Source organism: Suncus etruscus, chromosome 9, assembly GCF_024139225.1.
Source record: "Suncus etruscus isolate mSunEtr1 chromosome 9, mSunEtr1.pri.cur, whole genome shotgun sequence".
Taxonomy (NCBI): domain Eukaryota; kingdom Metazoa; phylum Chordata; class Mammalia; order Eulipotyphla; family Soricidae; genus Suncus; species Suncus etruscus.
This window is the reverse complement of record NC_064856.1, coordinates 114,644,453-114,666,154: the sequence shown is the minus strand read 5'-3', so window position 1 is coordinate 114,666,154 and position 21,702 is coordinate 114,644,453. Positions and strand designations below refer to the sequence as shown.

The 21,702-nt window shown below is 60.6% G+C and overlaps 3 protein-coding genes and 1 non-coding gene across 9 annotated transcripts in view; 1 reads left to right on the top strand and 3 right to left on the bottom strand.

Annotated features, from left to right (window-relative positions):
* CD81 (CD81 molecule) overlaps window positions 1-21,702 on the top strand; it is a 344,561-nt gene that overhangs the window by 263,404 nt on the left and 59,455 nt on the right. The window contains exon 1 of one of the 6 annotated variants that reach the window (XM_049781247.1): window positions 3,604-3,607. The exons of the other annotated variants lie outside the window; for them this stretch is intronic. The gene's annotated coding sequence lies outside the window, so the exon portion shown is untranslated. Of the gene's footprint in view, window positions 1-3,603; window positions 3,608-21,702 lie in introns of those variants that run through there. 6 annotated transcript variants of the gene reach the window in all.
* INS (insulin) lies at window positions 985-1,652 on the bottom strand. Its single transcript, XM_049781287.1, has 3 exons — window positions 1,622-1,652; window positions 1,346-1,539; window positions 985-1,112 (listed from the first exon to the last, which is right to left on the bottom strand). The coding sequence occupies exons 2-3, from the start codon at window positions 1,527-1,529 to the stop codon at window positions 985-987; spliced, it is 312 nt and encodes a 103-aa protein (XP_049637244.1). The 5' UTR covers window positions 1,530-1,539; window positions 1,622-1,652.
* LOC126019917 (U6 spliceosomal RNA) lies at window positions 2,318-2,421 on the bottom strand. The gene has a single exon (XR_007499525.1). It is a non-coding gene; the product is annotated as a U6 spliceosomal RNA (small nuclear RNA).
* Window positions 3,422-9,977, bottom strand: TH (tyrosine hydroxylase). Its single transcript, XM_049781211.1, has 13 exons — window positions 9,864-9,977; window positions 8,937-9,134; window positions 7,990-8,164; window positions 7,782-7,870; window positions 7,636-7,703; window positions 7,239-7,289; window positions 6,879-7,024; window positions 6,638-6,773; window positions 5,761-5,830; window positions 5,514-5,570; window positions 5,306-5,401; window positions 4,352-4,485; window positions 3,422-3,698 (listed from the first exon to the last, which is right to left on the bottom strand). The coding sequence occupies exons 1-13, from the start codon at window positions 9,951-9,953 to the stop codon at window positions 3,539-3,541; spliced, it is 1,470 nt and encodes a 489-aa protein (XP_049637168.1). The 5' UTR covers window positions 9,954-9,977; the 3' UTR covers window positions 3,422-3,538.

Below are 21,702 nucleotides of genomic sequence, written 5' to 3'. Positions count from 1 at the left end.
TCTGGGTCCTCAGAGGACACAAGCAACACAGCCTGGGTGCTTGTGGTGCAGGTAGGGGCGCCATTGGCTAGGAGAGCCCAGTCAGCTGCAGGGAACATCCGGTGGGGGCAATGGGTGAGTACGTAGGCATGTGGCACTGTGTGGCTGCATTTGTTTGCATGCATAACTGGCTGTGTGCGACGTGTGAGTGCCTGACTGTACATGACTGTGAGCGTGTCTCTGTGTGTGTCTGTGACAGCTCCCCCTGCACCTCTTGTCCCTCCCTCTAGGCCCTTAGGCAGCAATGAGCAGGGGCAGATCCTGGGGTGTCCAGGATCCTTTCTAGGAGAGCGCACAGGCCCCCCAAAGCAGGGCCGCTTCCATGTAGGATCCACTGCCCCAACCCACCAATCTGTCCCCGGGCTTCAGCAGATGCCCCCTGGGGATCGTGGGGGGCTGAACACAAGACTAAGATGCCAGTAGGTGCTCTCCCTCCTTCCAGCCCTCTTTTTTTGGGGGAAATCACACCCAGCAGTGTTCAGGGATTCCTCCACTCCTGGCAGCCTTGGGGATGCCAGGATTCAAACCACCGTCCTTCTGCATGCCAAGCAAACGCCATTTCTCCATGCTATCTCTCCGGCCCCCTCCCAGCCCTCTTTTTTTTTTTTTTTTTTTTTTTTTTTTTTTTTTGTGGTTTTTGGGTCACACCCGGCAGTGCTCAGGGGTTATTCCTGGCTCCAGGCTCAGAAATTGCTCCTGGCAGGCACGGGAGGACCATATATGGGACGCCGGGATTCGAACCGATGACCTCCTGCATGAGAGGCAAACGCCTTACCTCCATGCTATCTCTCCGGCCCCCTCCCAGCCCTCTTAAGCCTCCAACACAGGGAGTCACAGCAGGCGGGCGAGAGGTGCGAACGCAGGAGGGCCCGTCCACGCTCGCACATACACACATGTACACGCACACATAGGCACATGCCATGTGCCCAGATGCATTTATTGGGGCTAATTGCAGTAGTTCTCCAGCTGGTACAGGGAGCAGATACTGGTGCAACATTGCTCCACGATGCCACGCTTCTGCGGGGGGCCGCCCGGGACCCCGCTCAGGGCCGCCTCCAGGGCTGAGTCCCCTTCTGCTGCCGGTCAGGGGCAGGGGAGAAAGGGGAGTCAGAGGAGCCTGCACTGGAGAAACCCCAGTTCTGCAGCCCCACCCCAGTGCCTTAGGGGACACTTAAACGGCCTGGGCAGTGTTGGGGACCGTGGGACAACAGGAAGGCACAGTGAGGACACTAGAGGGGCCAGACGGTGGGGACAGCGTGAGGACCAGGAACAACTAGCTGTAGGGGGCAGCAAGCCTGGGACTCACCCTGTGGGCCCCCCAGCTCACGACGGGCCTTGGGGGTGTAGAAGAAGCCGCGCTCCCCGCACACCAGGTAAAGCGCCTCCACCAGGTGGGCTCCGCACAGGTGTTGGTTGACGAAGGCGGATGCGGGCGGTGCGCAGGTGACCAGCAGGGCCAGCAGTGGCAGGAGACGCATCCACAGGGCCATGGCGATGGGCCTGGGGGACCGAGGGTACTAGTAGGGTGAGGCCGGATCCCAGCCCAGAGTCCCAGACTCCCCACCCCAGGGTGCCCACAAACCTGAGTGCTTGGAGCCGGGTGCAGCGGTGGACAGAAGGCAGCGGATGGTGTGGATTCGGCGGACAGCAGGGCCAAAGGCTGCCCGGCTTTATAGGCACCCCAAAATATGCCCGCCTAGCACCCTGGGGGCGGCAGGTGGCGGTGGGCGCTGAGCCTGCACTTTCTGGCTCATTTCTCCTCCTTGCTGGCTTGTTCTTGTCGTCAGCACCGCGGGGGGCCGGGGGTCATTAGGGTGGGGGACCAGATCCCAACACCTGCTTCGAGTCACGTTTCCACATTCTCCAGGAGGGGCCTCTGCCCTGGTTCCCCGGGGGCGTGGGGTTCTGGGGGTGGCTAGGGTCAGGGGAGCTGGGGACCCCTGCCACAGAGAGGACTGAAATGGGGGCAGGGGTGGGCAGAGCCAGGACACCAGAGACTATTTCACTTCCAGGCCAGAGAGAGCCACAGTGGCTCCTGGAGGACCAAAGTTGGGGCTTGGGACCCGGCCGGCAAGAGGCCAAGGACCCGCTGGACCTACCCAGAGAGATGCTGACCCTTCCCATAGAGCGTATGACCACGCCCAGATAGATTCTGACCACGCCCATAGGTGTGCTGGCCACGCCCGCTGAGACCCTGGCCTCTCCCTCTGAAACTTTGGTTCCTCCCATCTTTGCCTTTTTCTTTTCTTTTCTTTCTTTTATTTTATTTCTTTTTAGTTTTCGTATGGAACGCTTCACGAATTTGGGTGTCATCCTTGCGCAGGGGCCATGCTAATCTCTGTATCGTTCTAATTTTAGTAGATGTGCTGCCGAAGCAAGCACCATCTTTTTCTTTAACTTTTGGCCTGGGGGCCACTGAGTACCCAGGGATTACTCCTGACTCTGTGCTCAGGGACTTCCCGCAGGCTCAGCAACCATGTGTGGTGCTGCTGATGGAACCAGGAGGGCCACATACAAGGCAAATGCCTCCTCTTGTCCTAAGGCTCCATACTTTTTTCCACCTCCTTTTATTTTATCTTTGTGTGTGTGTTTGTTTTTGGGCCACACTCAGCAGTGTTCAGGGGTTCCTCCTGGTGGGGCTGGCGGGGACCATATGGCATGCCTGAGCTTGAACCCAGGCCAGTTGCATGCAAGGCAAACACCCTCGGCTGTCCATGGCCCCCCCACCCCTCGCGGTTGCCTCTCCTCTCCTTCTCCCTGACTTCTTTTCTACCCCTCCTGTTTCTGGCCCAGGTGGCCCAGACCCGTCTACCTAGCCTTGGAGCTAGGGACTGGGGGCATTTCCAGGCAGGGAGGTACTGAGCACTGTCTCCAGGCTACTGGGGGGACTCTCCATGCTGTCCTCACTGGAGTCATGAGTCAGGGGTCATGCCCAAGGTCTAGGGTCCGGGACTCAGGATCTGGGTTCTAAAGCCAGGGTCTGGGGCCTGGGGTCAGGGCTCAGAGGCTCGGGATCTAAGTTCCAGGATCAGAGGTCAGAGGCCAGGGTTAGAGGTCGGGGGTCAGGGTTGGATCATAGGCACATGGGCCTCGGTTCAGCGCCCCTTGCCTTGCCCTTTACAGACAGACTGTCAGTTTCAGGAGCACCTGTTCCCCTCACCCACAAGTCCAGCTCTGGGCATTGGGGTGCATTTCCCAGGACCCCCACTTTTGCCAGGCCCTGCAGGGTATGCAATCCCACCTCAGGGGCCCTCTTTCTCCCAGCCCCAGGAGAGTCCCCGCCTTCCAGTGCTAAGCAGGCACCCCTCACCAGGGAGCTCCTGAGGTGTGCGCAGGGGTCCCTGGGAGGCTGAGGGGCAGAGCAGAGCCACACAGACCAGACTAGCATGGGAGGGCTTTATTGAGAAGATGGGCTTACACAGCGCAGGGAGGGGTGCAGAAGCCACTGGTGGGTGGGTGGGTCCTTTGGTGGAGTTGGGGCTGGCGACGGTGGCGGTGCCTAGCTGATGGCGCTCAGGGCACCGGCCAGGATGTGCATCTCATCCTGGACGCCCCCCAGCGCACCCCGGATGGCCCGGGGACTGTCCAGCACGTCAATGCTCAGCGTGTAGGGGTCGAACCGCACCGAGAAGGGGCGCTGGATGCGTGCTGCGTAGCTCCTAGGTAGGGCGGGTGGGAGCCTTAGTCACTCTGGGTGCTCAGGGAACAGGGGTGTGGGGAGAAGGGAAGTAGGGAGCACTCGGAGAAGCACACACACACCGCAGGTTCAGAGAGCACAGGAGCAAAGAGCCTTCTGAGCCCCACGGGTTCGTCTGTGAGGTCTGGGCCTGTCACAACCCCAAGGGGGTGGAAGGACAGCCTCCCAACACACACACACACACATACACACACACACACACACACACACACACGTGAACACACACGTCCTGATTCAAGGCTCAGTGCCCAGCACAGATCCAACCTCCCAGTGGATTAGTCCTCCTCCTTCAGGAAGCTTTTCTGAAACTGCCTCGAAGCAGTTTCCAGGATAACTGAAAAGTCTGTCCTGAAACCGAGCAAGATCCATGCTTTCCCTTCCTGGCCCTCCAGCGCACGTGACCAGGCCTCAGTGTCCCCTCATGACCAGGCCTCAATGTCCCCCACATGACCAGGCCTCAGTGTCCCCCACATGACCAGGCCTCAGTGTCCCCGGGACCAGGAAGGCTGGAGACAAAAAGCCCTGGTTTGCACCCAGATCCTGCCCTGAGCAGGTGCGGCCCACCACGATGGCTCCTGGACCCCCAAATCTCCTGCTCCTCTCCCCACGCGTCACCTGAGCTTGTCTTTGGCATCGCTGAAGCTCTCGGACACGAAGTACACCGACTGGTAGGTCTGATCCTGGTACGGCTGCACGGCCGCCTCCTCCGGGTCGAACGCCCGCACCTCGGGCTCCTCCGACAGGCAGTGCTGGGGACAAGTGGTCAAAGTCCGGCGGGGCCCCTCGGACCCAGACCCACACCAAGCCACGTCCAGGCCTGCAGGGACCCACCAGCAGTTCCCCTGGGCAGCCCACGCCCCCAGCCTTCAGGGACCAATAGCAGAGCCTCAATGACAGTGGCCCCGCCTCCACCCACCGGGATCCACTGGCATCTCCCCATAGGACAGTAGACCAGCATAGGCCACGTCCCCGTCTGCAGGAACCAATAGCAGCGCCCCACGGGACAGTAGACTAGGCTAGGCCACGCCCTGTGGCCACGCCCGCCTGCTGGGACTCACAACAGCTCCCCATAGGAGGAAGATGATCCTGGCCCCGCCCCCGGCCCCGCCCCTCCTATAGGGACTTATTCACCGTAGGGCAGCGGGTTTGGCCACGCCTCGGCCACGCCCCCACCTGCAGGGACTCGCAGCTGCTCCCCCTAGGAAGCTGTTTTAGCCACGCCCCGGACACGCCCCCACCTTCAGGGACACGCAGCTGCTCCCCTAAGAAGCTGTTTTGGCCACGCCCAGGACACGCCCCCACCCGCAGGGACTCCCAGCTGCTCCCCCAGGAAGCTGTTTTGGCCACGCCCCGGACACGCCCCCACCTGCAGGGTTCACAGCTGCTCCCCTAGGAAGCTGTTTTGGCCACGCCCCGGACACGCCCCCACCTGCAGGATTCACAGCTGCTCCCCTAGGAAGCTGTTTTGGCCACGCCCCGGACACGCCCCCACCTGCAGGACTCACAGCTGCACCCCTAGGAAGCTGTTTTGGTCACGCCCCGGCCACGCCCTCACCCGCAGGGACTCACCAGCAGCTCCCCGTAGGAGGACAGCAGCCCGGCCCCGTAGGCCTTCACTTCTCCGTTCTGCTTGCACAGCCCGAACTCCACGGTGAACCAGTACAGCTGCGGAGACAGCCCGCTAGGCCGCAGCCACACTGTGCAGTGCCCAGGGGTCCCGGGGCCACCCTCCCCACAGCATGACAAGGGGCAAGGGGCCCAGGAGATGCTTGCTCACCGTGGACAGCTTCTCGATTTCCTCATCCGAAGCCCCCAGGGACGCCAAGCCAATGTCCTGCCGAGGGCGGAGGGGTGGGTTGGGGGCGCTGGCCAAGGCTCTGAAAGGGGCCTCTGGGGCCGCGGGGGTGCTCCCGGGAGCAGGTGCGTTCCCGGGGCACAGCCAAGGACGCCCTGCGGCCCCCAGGGCGAGGCAGTCCACACGAGGCGGCGGCGGGCGAGGGCCGAGGCCCAGATGTGGGACCCACCTGGGAGAACTGGGCGAAGGTGCGGTCGGCCAGCATGGGCACGTGCCCCAGGAGCTCGTGGCAGCAGTCCCTGTGGTGGCAGAGGGTGGACGGTGACAGGGTGCAGGTGTGTTGGGGTGTGCCGGGGCAGGGCTGGGCGTGGGCTGGGCCAAGTGGCCTTGGCCTGCTGCAGCGGGCGTGACAGCTCAGTGGGCGTGGCGTTGGAGTGGGCGTGGCTGCTGTGGTGGGCGTGGCGGTTCGTGAGTGTGGCCTTGGGATGGGTGGGGCCTGCGGCAACAGGCAAGGCAGCGAGTGGGCGTGGTCTTTCGGTGGGCGGGGCCTGATCCGGTGGGCGTGGCAGGTGAGTGAACGTGACTGTGGTGGGTAGGACCTGATAGGTAGTGGGTGTGGCCTCTGAGGTGGGCGTGGTTGCTGGATAGGCTTGACCAATGATGGATTATTTGTGGACATGGCCATAGTGCACTGGGCGTGGCTGTTCGTGCCGTCGTGTTGGTGGGCGTGGCTGCTCGGTAGGCTCAACCAATGGTATGTTTTTGCGGGCGGGGCCATGTTGCGCCTTGCATGGCCATTGGCAAGTCGTGCTGGTGGGCGTGGCTGTGGGCGTGGTTTCGGTGATGGGCGTGGCCTTTGTGGTGGGTGTGGTTTCGGGGTAGGCTCAACCAATGGTGGGTCGTTAGTGGGCGGGGTCCTGCTGCACCTAGCATGGCTATTGGTGCAGCAATGTCGGTGGGCGTGGCCTTTGTGGTGGGCATGGCTTTGGGGCAGGCTTGTGGCGGGCCACCGTGGGCAGGGCCACAAGGTGCCTGACAGGCGATTGGTGCGGCTGTGACAGTGGGCGGGGCCTGGCGCGTGGGCGTGGCTCCTGGCCCGTACTCACGGCTCGGGCGAGTGCATGGGCGACGAGGCGTGGCGGATGTACTGGGTGCACTGGAACACGCGGAAGGCCAGGCTGGCCAGGAAGTCGCGGGCCGACAGCAGGCCGGCCACGGGCCGCAGCTGGAAGCCGGTCCGCTCTGCAAGGGGGCGTGCCGGGTGGGGCGCTCAGGCTGGGCCGCCCCGAGACCTCTGCGCCCCCCGATCGCAGCTGCACCCCCAGGCCCGCGGCGCCGCTCACCCACCCTTGAGGAAGCGGGACACGTCCTCCAGCTGCGGGATGCGGTCCTCGGCGTAGCCGCTGCAGCGCTCCAGCAGCTCGAAGGCTTGCAGGTGCTCGCGGCAGGCGTGCGTGGCGTAGAGGCCCTTGAGGGTGCGGTACACCTCCTTCCTAAGGGCGGGGTGCGGGGAGCTCACGCTGGGGTGCTGGGCCGGCCCCCCATCCCCGGGAGAGGGAGCCCCTGGGGTGCAGGAAGGAGCACAGAGGCCTGCAGGCCTCACTCAGCGCCCCAAACTTCCAGGCCTACACTTGGAGGCCTTGGACAGTGGCCCCAGCCTCCCACGGGGTCCTCACCAGCACCCCCAGTGGGTCCCCCCAACCTCACCAGGTAGCGATCTCCTCGGCCGTGTACTCCACGCGTGGGATGGGGTCTCCGCTGCGAAGAGGTGGGGTGACTCAGGGTGCCCTGGGTGGCACGGGGTTTTACAGTGTTGGGGCCCCCGTGAGTGTGGCCTGGTGTGCACCTTGCACCCCACCTCCCATCCTTTTTATTTATTTATTTATTTATTTATTTATTTATTTATTTATGTTTTGGTTTGGTTTGGGGGCCACACTCGGCAGGGCTCAGGGGTTTCTTCTGGCTCTGCACTCAGGAATCACTCCTCTGGCAGGCTCGGGGGACCCTAGGGGATGCCAGGGATGGAACCCCGGTCCGTCCCGGGATGGCTGTGTGCAAGGCAAATGCCCTCCCTGGGAGCCCCAAGGCTCCCTCCCATTCTTACTGCTTGTACTGGAAGGCAATCTCTGCTATCTGCTTTCGGCGCTGGCGGTAGGCCTGGTCCGAGAAGCCCTGGGCAGAGGGACAGGGTCAGGCGCCAACCCACACCCCCAGCCTGGGCACCCGGCCGCCCTTCGGGCACAGCCTCACCGGATGATCCAAGTCCAGGTCAGGGTCGAACTTGGTGACCAGATGGTGACACTGGTCCAACTCGGCCACCTTCCTCGGGAACCAGAGGGCTTTGGGGTGGAAGAAAAGGTGATGTCAGGGAAGGAAGGACCGCCTGGGGAGGGGGGTGCCAGCCTCCCCACCAGCAGCCTGGGGCCAGGGTGGGTCGTGTGGGGATCCCGGGGCTCACCCTTCTGCTCCCCGGCACCGCGCACGTCATCTGCCTCCCTGCGCAGGGCACTGAGCAAGGCGGGCAGGTCCGCTCCCCGCACCTCACAGCACACGAAGAAGTCCAGCCCCGCGTCCCCTGCCCGAGGCCTGGGCGCCCGCCGCGACTCCAGGTGCTGGATGGAGGCCTCGAAGGTCTGGGCAGAGCCGGGGTGGTGGAAATAGGGGAGTCCTGGTCAGTTCACTGCCCAGCCCTGAACATGACCCCCAGAACTGTGAACATTTCCCAGGCTGGCATAGCTGGGCTGGGAACAGGGTTCTGGCTGAGCATAGGAGGTTGGTTGGGAATGGGGGTTCTGTCTAGACTGGGGGGGTCTTGGCTGGAAATTGGGGCTCTGACTGGACACAGCCTGTCTGGGAATGTGGTTTATGGCTAGAACGTGGATCTTCTTTGTTTTGTTTTGTTCCGTTTCTGGGCCATATCTGGGGGTGCTCAGGGACTACTCCTGGCCCTGCACAGGCTTGGGGGGAACCATATGGGATGCTGGGGATTGAACCCAAGTGGTCCTGGGTCAGCCGCATGCAAGGCAAATGCCCTACTGCTGTGCTATCACTCTGGCCCCTAGAATAGGGTCTGGGCTGGAAACTGGGGTTCTGGCTGGGGTTGCTACTGGAGTCTGAAGGCCTAGCAGGAATCTACAAGACTGGCCTAGCTTTTGGGGACCCCCGGAGTGTCCCTACAGAGTGAACCTCCAGGCTAGGGTCTGGATGGTGGGGTTGGTGGTGGCAGGGGGCGAAGACCAGGGGCTCAGATACCCAGCAAAGGGGTACATGCCCTGTGTGGGCCTAGGGTCCCCCTGGTGCCCAGTCGCAGCACTGCAGGGCCAGGAAAAATGGGGGGGGGTCTTCCTCCTCTCGATGTCTGGTTGGTAGTGGACCCCAGGGCGTCCTGTCCCCGGCCCTGCCCACCTCAAAGGCCTTGAGGACACGGGACAGGGGGCTGGGCTTGGGCCCCCTCAGGCTGAAGAGCAGAGCCAGGCGGGCCCGGCCGTCTTTCTCCTGGAGTGGGGCCACCTTGGAGTGCTCCCCGGGCTCCGTCTCTGCCTTCTCCCGTTCCTTGCGCGCGTCCTGGATGAGGCTCTGGCGGCGGCCGATGAAACGGGGGGACTGTGGGGACAGACAGGGACCAGGTCATGTCCCTGCCTGGCGCCAGGCAGAGGGAGGCTGAGGGACGTGTTCTCAGCAGGGTTAACTGCATTAGGGGACAGGAAGCAGTGACTCAGGACAGGCCCAGGGTGACTGAGACGGAGCCTGGGGGACAGGGAGCAGCCTGGGGGTGTGTGTGTGTGCCCATGTCCCCAGTCCAGCCTTTGCACAGAGACGGTCCTCACAGTCAACCCAGGTGCCATCCCCACTCCTCCTAATGATTATTTGAGCACCAGGAGTGAGCCCCAAGCACAGAGCCAGGAGGGAGTCCTGAGCACAGCCAGGGGTACCCCCTAAAAAATGAGCAAACAAAAAGACCAGGGCCAGGTCTAGCCCTGAGAAACCGCCCACAGTCACCCCTTGAGGTAGTACTGGCAAATTCCAGATCTCCAAGGTGTCTCCACTCCTGTCAGGTTCACACGGGTAGCAGTGGGGGGCCCAGGTGGGGACCCCTCATGGCTCAGTCACAGCTGCTACCTGCTCAGCCCAGCCCTAAGTGCCATTAGAAAGTCGGGGGGGCACCCAGGGTGACTGCTGGGCAGGAAGGTGTGTCCAGAATAGGAAGAAGGACAGACAGACAGGCAGACAGACAGACGGATGGGTGGACAGAGGCAGGCACTCTGGGTTTCCCAGACTGGGCAATGGGATGGAATGGGGGGGGGGACCCTGAGCCTAGGGGTCCCCTCTTACCATGATGGCCTCGGCATGTTTCGAGTCCAGCTCGGAGACGGCCCTGCGGAAGCCCTTGGCCTGGGGGGCGCCGGTGCCAGGGGTGGGCATGGTGGCAGCGAGGTGGGTGCCTCTGCTGCCCGCAGTGGCCTCTTATAGGCTGTGCTGACGTCACACAGCGCCCCCCCCTCCCGGGTCTCCGCGCCCACATCCTGCTCCTTCCCGCCCACAGGGGTGGGCAGGGGGCCGCTCCTCTCCTCTGTCCCATTAAATCTAATTGCTTCTCTCAGCCCGAGGCAGCGGAGGCCGCCTGGCTCAGTAGAGCGAAGGAGAGCGAGCGGGCGAGTGGCAGACTGGGGGGGGGGGCTGCGGTAGGACCCCGCTCCCTTTCCTGGAAGCCCCCCTCGCTGGCACACAGCCCCCGCAGTCCCTTCCTGAAACCCTGTCCCCTTCCCACGCTGCCTTTTTCCAGGAGCCACCAAGAACCAGAGCTACAGCCCCTCCCCGTGTCAGTGGGGCTTACGCAGAACGATCCAGAAGGCCACCCCGCCCCCAGGGCCTGATGATCTCGCTGGTTTCTGGGTGACCTGTCCCCCCCATCACAGTCCCCTACGGGGTCCCGACCCCCTGAACACAGCCCCATGTGTCTGAGCCTCCCGTGTCAGACTAGGGATGCTGAGATGACCCCTCAAATGGGCCCCCAAAGGCCACTGTGCATCCTGGCATGTACCCCTCTCTGCCGCCTTCCTGGAACCCCTGCCTCAGCCCCCCACTATCCACACCCCCTTCCTGTCCTCCTCCCAGTAGTTCAGCCCCCCAATAACCCGAAGCACCGAGATGGGTGTGTCTGAAGCCCTGGGGGCCAGGTTCCACCCCTGTCCCCCCAGCAAGGCAGCGGCTGGACCCCCACGGACCCCCTCTGAGGCCTCAGGGTACATGGCCTGTCCTGGGGGCACAGTCTTCCAATGGGGACCCCAACCCCTCTCCTTTCATCCTTCTCAGAGCAGGCTGAGGGAGGCACTTGAGGTGCCGATGGGGGGGCGCTGGCGGGGGCGGGAGGCTGCGTTCAGGCCGTGGATTTAACCTTTCGGCAAATGTCTTCCCGGCACAAATATTGTCTTTGATGCGCTCCGAAGGGCGTCTGTGGGAGGGGGAGCTCAGCTCTGAACAGCAGGGCGCTCCAGCCACTCTGCCCTGGCTTCCGCCTGTCTGTCTGTCTGTCCATCCTTCTGTCTGTCTACATGTCTGCCCCTCCAGGTCATGCTTTGTCTGTCTTTCTGTCTTTTCATCTTTCTGAATATCTGTCCTTCTGACTGTCCATACTTCTGTCTGTCCATCTGTTCTTTTACTTGTCCATCCATATTTCTGTCTGTGTGTCCATGTCTGCCTGCCTGTCCGTGTTTGTATGCTTGTCTGTCTGTCCCTCCAGGCCACACTCTGTCCTCCTATCTGCCTGTCCATACTCTGTCTGTTTATCCGTCCTTCTACCTGTCTGTACTCCTGCTGTCCGTATGTCTTCTATCCACATGTCTGTCCATGTCTGCCTGTCCGTGCTTTTATGTTTGTCTGTCTGTCCTTCCAGGCCATACTCTGCCCACCTGTCTGTCCATCCGGCAGGCTCAACAGCATATTCCAGGCCCCCTTAAGCACACAGCAGGGAACACTCCTGGCTCATGCCCTGTGCCGTGAGTGCAGTGCCCCAGGCACCTGGGACAGTCCCCAGCGCAGACAACACAGCGGCCTTTGGCCAGGTACCCAGTTCTGACTCTGCTCTGAGCCATCAGTGAGGTGGGTTGGGCTACATCCAGGACGTAGACACCCACTACCTTGGTGCCTGAGCATGCTGCCTATACCCGCACCCACACCGCACATCCACGCTCCTCTCCCCTCCCCCAGCCCCAACAGCCCGTGCGCAGGAGTAGGACAGATCGGCTGGGCCAGGTATCTGTACCAGGATATGGGGCAGGACTCAGAGACCCAGCGGTGCCACATAGCAGAGCCCCCCTAGACCTGCACACCCAGACCTGGTCCTTGCAGCACTGAGACACCGCCACCCGCATCATGTGTGCGTGCAGTCAGCTCACCTAGTCCCACAAAGATTGTGCCGGGGCCGGAGCAATAGCACAGCAGGGAGGGGAGGGTGCTTGGCTTGCACACGGCCGACCCGGTCATCCCATAGCGTTCCCTGAGCACTGCCAGGAGTGATTCCTGAGCGCAGAGCCAAGAGGCACCCCTGAGCACCGCCTGGTGTGGCCCAAACCCCCTCCGAAAGAAAAGAGAAAAAAGAAAAGAAAAAGGTAAAAAGATGGAAAAAAAAAAAAAAGAAAGAAAAGATGGGGGCTGGAGAGATAGCATGGAGGTAAGGCGTTTGCCTTTCATGCACAAGGCCATTGGTTCGAATCCCGGCATCCCGTATGGTCTTTGAGCCTGTCAGGAGTGATTTCTGAGCAGCCAGGAGGAACCCCTGAGCACTGCTGGGTGTGACTCAAAAAAAAAAAAAAAAAAAAAAAAAAGGTAAAAAGACCCAAAACAATATAGTGCTGAAAATCGAGTCCTCAGTCCCAGCCATAGGCACTGCCAAGGTGAGTAGAATGTGGCAACAGTGTTCCAGGAACGCACACACATGACACACGCGTGCACGACACGCTGCTCCCACATGCAGGACCAAAACACACATGCATGCACCAGCACAAACCCACACAACATGCAAAACTACAACACATGGGCCCTGAAACATATACAGCACAGGCACAGGCACTGCCTCGTACGGCGATATTCCACGCACATCACAGCATGCCCATGTGCGCACACACAACATATGTGGGCATGGGTCCAGACGCACAGCTCCTGCCTCGCCGGCTCTGCCAGGCTCAGAGCCCTGGGGTGGGGAGCAGCAGGGGCGGGCGGAGGCGCGAGGGCTGAGTGGGCGCTGAAGTGTCACCGTCACCCGAGAGGAGACGAGCCCGGACAGGATCGATCAGCAGACACAGACACGGTCGATGACGAGGCTGCTCGGGGCGAGTGGCGGGGGTGGGGGGGTCAGAGTTATTGGGGGGTCAGATTCATGGGGGCCATATTCATGGGGGGTCAGCGTCATAGGGGTCAGATTTATGGGGGTCAGATTAATGGGGGGTTCAAATTCAGGGGGTCAGATTTTTGGGGGGTCAGAGTCATGGGGGCCCAGAGTCAGGGGATCAGATTCATGGGGTCAGATTTATGGGGGGTCAAATTCATGGGGGGTCAGAGTCATGGAGGTCAGCTTTATGGAGGTCAGCTTCATGGGGGTCAGATTCATGGGGGTGTCAAAGTCATGGGGGTCAGAGTCATGGAGGTCAGATTCATGGGGGTCAGAGTCATGGAGGTCAGATTCATGGGGGTCGGATTTATAGGGGCTCAAGTTCATGGGGGGAACAGAGTCAGGGGGTCAGATTTATGGGGGTCAGAATCATGGGGTGTCAAAGTCATGGGGGTCAGAGTCATGGGGGGCCAGAGTCAAGGGGAGCCAGAGTCCTGGGGGACCCTTCCCCAGGTCCGCAGTGCTAGGCCTCCCGCAGGCTGATCCCACCCTCCCACACCCCTCTGAAGCGACTCAGTTTCCCCATCCACACAGTGGTCTCTGGACCCCCCACCCGCAAGGCTCTTTCTTGGGGACCGTCATGGGTTCTGTGTACTGGAGCCTCCAACTCAGGCTCTTGTCTGGGGGGGACAGGGTGGGGCCCTGAGCCAGTCGGGGCCAGCAGGTGTCCCGCTAAGGAGACACCCACGGGCACACACAGCCTTGGGCGGGTGCAGGAGGCGACCGAGGAGCCAGGACTGGGGAGGGGGGAGAACGCAGGGAGACTGGGACCGCAAGCAGAATCTGGGGATGGGGCAGGTCCTGCATGCAGGGGCCCCTGGCACACGTGTGTCTGTACGTGTGCTGTGCAGAGTCCTCCGAGGCTTATGTGTGCCTGGCTGGCTGCTGTCCCTGCCCGCCCTGTCCCCCGCTGTCTCCAGACCCCCCATCCCTGTCCCTGGCACTGTGCTGACTCACTCTGCCCAGCCGCCGCCTGGTGACATTCTGTTCCCCGTCAAGCCTGCGACAGCTGTGCTTTGAGTTCCTGTCACGTCCTTCCATCCATGTCGGGCTACGCCGGGGTCCCCACAGCCAGCCCTGCCTGGGCCCCCAGCACCCCAGAACAAGGTGGGGACAGTGTAGCTCTCACCAGGGGGAAACAGTCTGGGAAGGCCTGGGCTGGGGGAGCCCTCGCCCACCCCCTCCCAGCCATCTGTGGGTTTTTCCAGAAGAAGCTAAGGGCCCCGGTCTGGACCAGACGTCCCCCCGGACCCCCTGCAGTGGTGAGGGCAGAGCAGCCCCCGAGGAGCTCGCAGAGGCTCCCCTGACCCCCACTCCCCACCAGGTGCGCTGGTCCCCGGGGGCACCCTGAGCCGGCTCCAGCCTCTCCGGCTCTGCTGCCCGCTGACATTTACACAGGCTTCCAGATCCTTCCTCAGCATCACCGGGGACCAGACACCCCCGCACCCCCCCCACCCGCTCCGGCTCTTTCCGGCAGGGGAGGGGGCAGCGGCTTGGAAAAGGGCTCCGGGCCTCCCTCGGGTGCTCGTCCTCCCTCCTTCCTCCTCTTCCTCCCTCCTTCCACATCCATGTCCATCTCACTCCTGACTAACATGCCTACTCGCCCACTTACTCTCACCTATTCACTCACTCATTCATTCATTCATTCACTCACTTATTCATTACCCATTCATTCATTCACTCACTTATATTTCATTGTTCGTCTACTCCTTCATCGCTCCATTCACTTATTCATTCATTCTCTCATTCACTCATTCACCCTTGGACTCATTTGCTCACTTTCTCATTCATTCACTTATTCATTGCTCACTCATTCGTTCCCTCTCATTTCATGGGTTCATACACTCATTCATTCATTCATTCATTCATTTGCTCTCACTCACCCATCCACTCTTCCACACATTCTTTTTTTTTTTTTGGTTTTTGGGCCACACCCAGCGGCGCTCAGGGGTCACTCCTGGCTGTCTGCTCAGAAATAGCTGCTGGCAGGCACGGGGGACCCTATGGGACACCGGGATTCGAACCAACCACCTTTGGTCCTGGATCGGCTGCTTGCAAGGCAAACGCCGCTGTGCTATCTCTCCGGGGCCCATCTTCCACACATTCTTACACCCCCACTCTTTCTGTCTCTCTGTCTCTGTCTCTGTCTCTGTCTCTCTCTCCCCCTCATCCTGCCCCCACAACTCTGTAACCCTTCCAACCCCTGGACAAGCCCCCCTGGCACTTCCAAAGCTCTCACTTTCTGTTGCTTGAGGCACCGGTTAACTCATGTCTGCCTTGCCCATGGGGATCAACCCCGTCTCCCCTATCTGTGAATGGCAAGGAGAAGTTGGGGGGCTTCCAGGCTTAGAGGTAGACACAGTGCCCTGGGCCCTGCAGGGACCCTGGGTCCTGTCCCCTGTCCCCTCCCGCACCGCTGCCCTCTCCTGCAGTTCCTCCCTGGCTGGAGTGCTCGGAGCACCACCCTTCCAACCCCTCCCACCGCTTGTTAAATCTCTGCTTCGATTTGTAGAAAATGACAAAACACACTTGACATTCAAGCTCTGGTTTCCGCTGTGCCACAGGGCCAGCGCCTAGTGTTAGATGCCGTGAGTGCACAGTAGCCCCTCCAGAACATTCCAGAACCTTCCGTCTCCCTGGACCAAACCTCTGTCTCCATCAGACACAGCCCCCTGCCCTGGAGAACCCACCTTCTCTGTCTGAGAGGAGGGGGTGGCACTGTTACCCTCAGATGAGGGGTCATCTAGCTGAGACCTTGTCCCATGGCCCTGCACCCCTCCCCCATTATCCTTCCAGGTCCGAATCACACACACTGTGTATCTACGAATTCATCGCACCCCCAGGTGTATGTGGGAGCCCTGAGCCTCTGTTTCCTGCCTCCGGGCAGAAGGGGACCCCACCACCCTGTAGGGAACCTCTGCCAGGAAAGGGATATTGGGGGCTGTCTCTGTATAGTCTTAGGGTGCAGGTGGGTGGGCGACAGTCCCTCTGGACTCTGCTTTCATTCCACATGGGGAGTCTTCATCCCCCTTGGTTTGGGAAACCCAGAGGGGTTCTGGGGAGCCTTAAGAAAGCAAATCCCCCGGGTCCCCCTCCCTAGGAAGAAATTAGGGGGGGCAGGCACTCTCAGCTGCCTGCCCTTGTTTATTCCTTGTTTACTCCTTCAGGAAAAGCACAGCTGAGCTATTGATTTTCCCAGATCCTATGTGGGCAGCATGGGGGGATGAGAGGGGGCTGTGCTGCCACAAGGAATCCAGACTGCAGGACCAGCTGCTGCTCCCCCACCTCTGGGGAATGGCCCCAGGGTCCGTCCACCCAGAGCCTGGTCCAAGCTGCTGCCCAGACCAGAGTGGGTCCAGAACCAAGCACTGCCCCCCCCCCGCCTGTGGGGGTACTGGACCTTCCGGCAGGGGCAGGGACATGGCCTTGGGGGGTCTGTGGGAGCTGATTCAGACCCCCAGGTCCTGGCAACTGGAGAAACTGGGAACTCAATCCAAAACAGGACCAGGGAGGAGGGGCCCTGGGCAGAGACCCCAGGAAAAGGGGGAACCCCAGGGTGTGAGGTTTCCATTAGGGGTGACTTGCTGGGATCCCCAGGATTTGGGTCTTGTTGAGGTCTCACTCATGAGGGAGGAAAGGAGGGGCCTGGGGGCTGTGTCTGCCTGGGACACCCCCGTGCCGGCAGGGGTGAGCTCCCTCAGAACTCCCCGATGACGCCCAGCCCACCAGGGGTCAGGGTGGGTCTAGGCCGTGCGTCACAGGATCTCGAACCCCAGACTAGGCAGCACAGTGGCAGGTGCCCCAAGGGCTGCACTGACCTCAGTGGGGACAGTGGGACGACGTGAGGAGGCATCTGTCCCCGGTCCAGACGCCCTCCCAGCCCAGCCCAGCGCTCGCCTCTCCTGCCCTCCGGCACCCTGGAGCTGCCCTCACCCTGAGCCTGTGGCCCTGCTCTGTGTCACCCTGACAGGTGCATCTGCCCCCCCAGGGCTGCGGGCGGCAGAGGCAAGAGGCACTGGGTGTGCTGGAGACCTGCAGATGAGTGGTGGTGGGGTACAAGGGGGAGAGCAGAGGGGTGCAGAGGGGAGAAGAGGGGTGCAAAGGGGGAGAAGAGGATGCAGAAGGGAGCAGAGAGGAGCAGGGTGCAGAGGGGAGCAGAGAGGTGCAGAAGGGTGCAGAGGGTGAAGAGAAGAACAAGGGTGCAGAGGGGGTCAGAGGAGACAGAGTGGCACCCCAGGGAAAAGAGGGTGTGACTGTCCCTGTTCTGGATGCAGGCCTGGTTGGTACCTCTGCTGACGCTTTGCTGCGGAACATGGGGGCTCCGGTGGTTCCCAGGGGTGTCGCAGCGACTCAGGAGGAAGCGCACGGGGAGGACCTTGGACCGTCTGGGGCCGAGTCTGCCCAGGTCACACGAATGTCACCTCTGGACTCTGCCCAGTGCTGTCCCCACAAACAGCCCAGCCTGACCCTGCCCAGGGTGACACCCTGCGACAGTGCCCACAGCCCAGGGAAGGTGGGCATGGATGCTCGCGTTTGTGCCAGCACCTGAGAGTGCGGGGCTGTGCAGAGCATGTCACGCATCTTTAGTTTCACACATGTACACACATGGGCACCATAACATGTATTTGCCTTGTCTTGTGCATACATACAGGACCCTGGTGGTGCAAATTTACCACACATGTGTTAACACGTGCCCATGAGCATGCATGCTTGCCTCAATTCTGTACCTAAATGTCCATTACCATGCAAGATTGTCCTGTGTATAAATACATGCGTGTCCATAATAATGCACTTTATCCTGCGTATATACGCATGTTCCAACGTAGTGTGTTTGCCTTGCCCATGTTCAAACATACATACCCTGGTCTTGCATATTTATTCTGCATATGTGCGTGTGTCTGCCTGTGGCCATGCATGTTTGTCTGGCATGTGTAAATTGGCATGCATACATGTCTGTGACAGTGTATGTATTTCCATGCAATACACCTGTCATATCACGCATGCATGCTGAGTTCCACGTCCGTGCGTGCCGTATGTCTGCGTCATGCATGCATTTGCATGTAGGGAGTATGTAGAACATCTCCACAGCCCTGAACAGCACCAACAGCGACCACTTTGGTGCAGCTGGGGCCCAGAGGAAAGAGGGTGGCTGGGGTGGGGGTGGGTACTTGGGGCATCCAGTTTATGGGGGACTGGACTCCTGCCAGGGTAGAGGCTCCCCTCAGTGCTGGGGCAGCCATTGCTCTGTTCTTGGTGTGTGTGTGTGTGTGTGTGTGTGTGTGTGTGTGTGTGTGTGTGTGTGTGTGTGTGTGTGTGTGTGTGTGTACGGGGGTTGTTTTGGGAGGTTGCACCGGTGGACGAGGTCCTCTCCTGGGGCCAGTTCTTGCTGCCCCAGCGCTGACCGACTCCTTTGGTGCCGCCCCCGGCCACCCCACCTGCTCCGAGCTGGGTCCTGGGGTGCAGGCTCGGGCTGCGCATGCCCGGTGGACGCTGTGGCTCGGCCCAGGCCCGGTCTCTGGCGCCCCCGGGTGGCCACAGCGCGCAAGGACCCGACCGAGCATGGCAAGGACCAGGGACATCGGGGTCCTGGGGCGTCGGGCGCCCCTGGCCCGGCTGGACCTGGCGGCGACCTCAGCCCCCACTCCCCAGACCCAGGGCCGGCGAGGGCTGTTTGCCTCTCTGGGCCCCCAAAGCCCCCCAATGTTGACTGGCAGTGGGCAGTGCTTGGAGTAATGGACCACTGTCCAGATCTGGGGGTGCCCGAGGGAGTGGGAGGAATATGTTGGACCTAGGGGAACCTCAATCCACCCGCAAGTCCCTGGACAGGTCAGAGGTCACACAGGGCCAGGCTAGGGGCCTTGCTGCCAGGAGCCTACATTTGGGGGCAGCTGGGACCCAGGCCTGAGCCCACCAGTCCACAGGGGGGTTTCAGCTGGGGCTGGGGTTACAGGGTGCAGTTGCTTCTGGGGGCCCTGTCCCTCCTCACACATTCTGGGGCTGTCTGAAGGGCCCAGAGCAGAGATGGAGTCAGAGGTCAGCAGCCCTCAGGGAGCCGCAGGACAGAGGGTGGGCCCCTACAACCTCCCGTGGCGACCCCAGGAGATATGGTTCCAGCCTGAGCTTTCACCACAGCTGTGAGGCCAGCAGTGGGGTGCAGGGGAGGTAGAGAAACTGGGGGTTCCCGAAACACAGGCGCACAGATGCACAGACACTAGACACAAGACACAGACAGACATACAGACACATGCAAATATAGACAGACAGATATAGACACACACAGGCACATAGACACACAATTACATGCTGACAAACAGACACACAAATATACAAAGACATACAGACACACACAAACAGACATGCAGGCACACAGATACACACAGACAAACAGACGCATAGAAAACAGGCACACAGATGCAAATGCACAGAAACACACAGACACACACAGGCGCACACACACACCGGCACATAGACAAACAGACACACAGCCAAATAGACACATAGATACACAGACACACAGATATACAAACACATACAGAGAAAATATGATCCACACAAACACACAGATACACAGAAACACTAGGATACACACAGGCATAGATACATAGATACATACACACTCAACTATGCGCAGATAAATACAGACAAGCTCCTAGAGCAAGCGTCTTCAGGGGCCTCCCAACTGACAGTCATGGGGACCCTCTTCCCCAACGTTCTGAGGACATCCGGTCTGCTAGCACTGCTCAGTGAAGACACTGAGATCGAGCACACAGGTGTGCGGAGATAGTAGGACAGCGGTCACTAGAGACATTGGGAGCAGAGGGAGAGATACGGGGATGGATGGACAGGTGGGTGGATGGATGAATGGAAGGATGGATGGATGGATGGACAGGGGTGGAGGAGGCAGATGGATGGATGGACTGTTGACGGATGGGAGGATGGATGCGTGGATGGGTGGGTAGGTGGAGGGAAGGATGGTGGTTTGCTAGCTGGCTTGACTAGTGGGTGGGTAGGTTGGTGGATGGACAGATGGATGGATAGACTGATGACTGATGGACAGGTGGATGGATGGGTGGTGAGGGGTGGGTGAATGGGTGGGTGGATGGGTGGATGGGTGGCAGGCATGTTCTTGCATTACATCTGTGGAGCCCGTGTGTAACAGGCATGTCCCAGTAGCACACCTGTAGAGATGTGGGAGTACACACATGCATGTTGTAGAAGGACCATGTAGGAGGACACACATGTAACATGTGTATTCTAGGAGCACACAAAGAGCAGAGAAATGACAGCAGGCATGTTGCTGTAGCACCATGTGGCAGGCATATTGCAGAGCATGCGTGTAGGAGGCATGTTTCAGAAACACATAGCAGATGGTCATGTGAGTGTAGGTACACGTTGCAAGCACACAGTGGTCATGTTACATGAATGTGCATAGCAGGTTATTATAGGAACTCGCTGTAACAGTTATGTTGTGGAAACACATGTGGCATGAGTGTAGATTGTAGGAACCCATAGAGTGGGTGATCACATGTAGCAGGAACACACAGAGGAACATGCTTCTTTTCATATGGGGCTGCAGACCCTGGACCCCAGCGTGCCCCCAATTCTGACGCCCCATGTGTCCTCACTGGTGTCCCCACACATCTTGGCCACCACACTAGTGCCCAGGTGCATCTGTTCTCCCGGCTCCCACGCCCACCCTACTGAGGCCTGAATGTCGAGGGAGCAGAACTGGGCCTTTTCCACAGAGACTTGGGGACACAACCCTGTGGAGGGGCCCCCTCTGCCCACCTCACTTGTGGGCTGAGTGACAGCGGGTGCTGCCTCCCCTCGGCCTGCAGACCCTCCTCAGAGATCTCAGCTCTCTGGATTTGTTTTTGTTTGCTTGTTTGTTTGTTTGCCACACCAGTGGTGCTCAAGGCTTAGTCCTGGCTCTGCACTCAGGAATAACTCCTAGCAGGCTCAGGGGGCCCTATGGGAAGCCGGGGATCGAACCCGGGTAGGACACATGCGAGGCAAACACATGTGCTCTCCCTGGCTCGAGCTCCCACTGGTGCTCTGTAAGCAGGAGCTCTTGTGGCCCCCCAGCTCCAGCGACTTGTGGTCACTAAAGGGTGAGCAGGAGGCCCCGGGACGGAGGCAGGGACTCGCTGGGCCATTTCTCCCCCTTGGACACATGTAGGACACACATGGCCCCCAGGTGGACAGCCTGGCACTGATCAGACCCAGCCACACCCCCACGGAGCCCCCAAACGCCGAAGAAGAAAAGGTGCCACTGATGCCCTCTGCTGACTAGTTTGGGGGGTGCTGGTGGGCCAAAGGACCCCAATCCAGATCCCACACACAGGCCTCCCCTATTGCCGGCCCCTTCCAGGCCCCACACTCAGCCGGGTTTTCTCCTGCCCTGCACCCCTGACACTCTGGTCTACACAGAAGCGCCCACTGTCCTTCATAGGTGGGGGCACCCTAAAGGGATCCAGCAAGATGTCACCACCTCCTGGCAGCCACCCTGGGCAGGGTCCCTCGATGGCCCAAGTCTCTCTCTCTCTCTGGTGCCCACTGAGGGGTCGCCCCTCTGCTCCCCAAACCCAGCGCTCATGTCTTGCGGCCCTGGGCAGGATCCTAGAAGGCTCTGGGCCAGGCGCGGAGGACAGGGATCCCGCAAGGAGCCTCGGCTGAAAACTCGTCCAGGACAGTGACAAATCACTAATGGGCGTCTGGGGCGGCTCCCTGTGTGACTCAGAGCACCGGCAAATCCCCTGGGTGCCCCGCCTGGCCCAGCAGGGG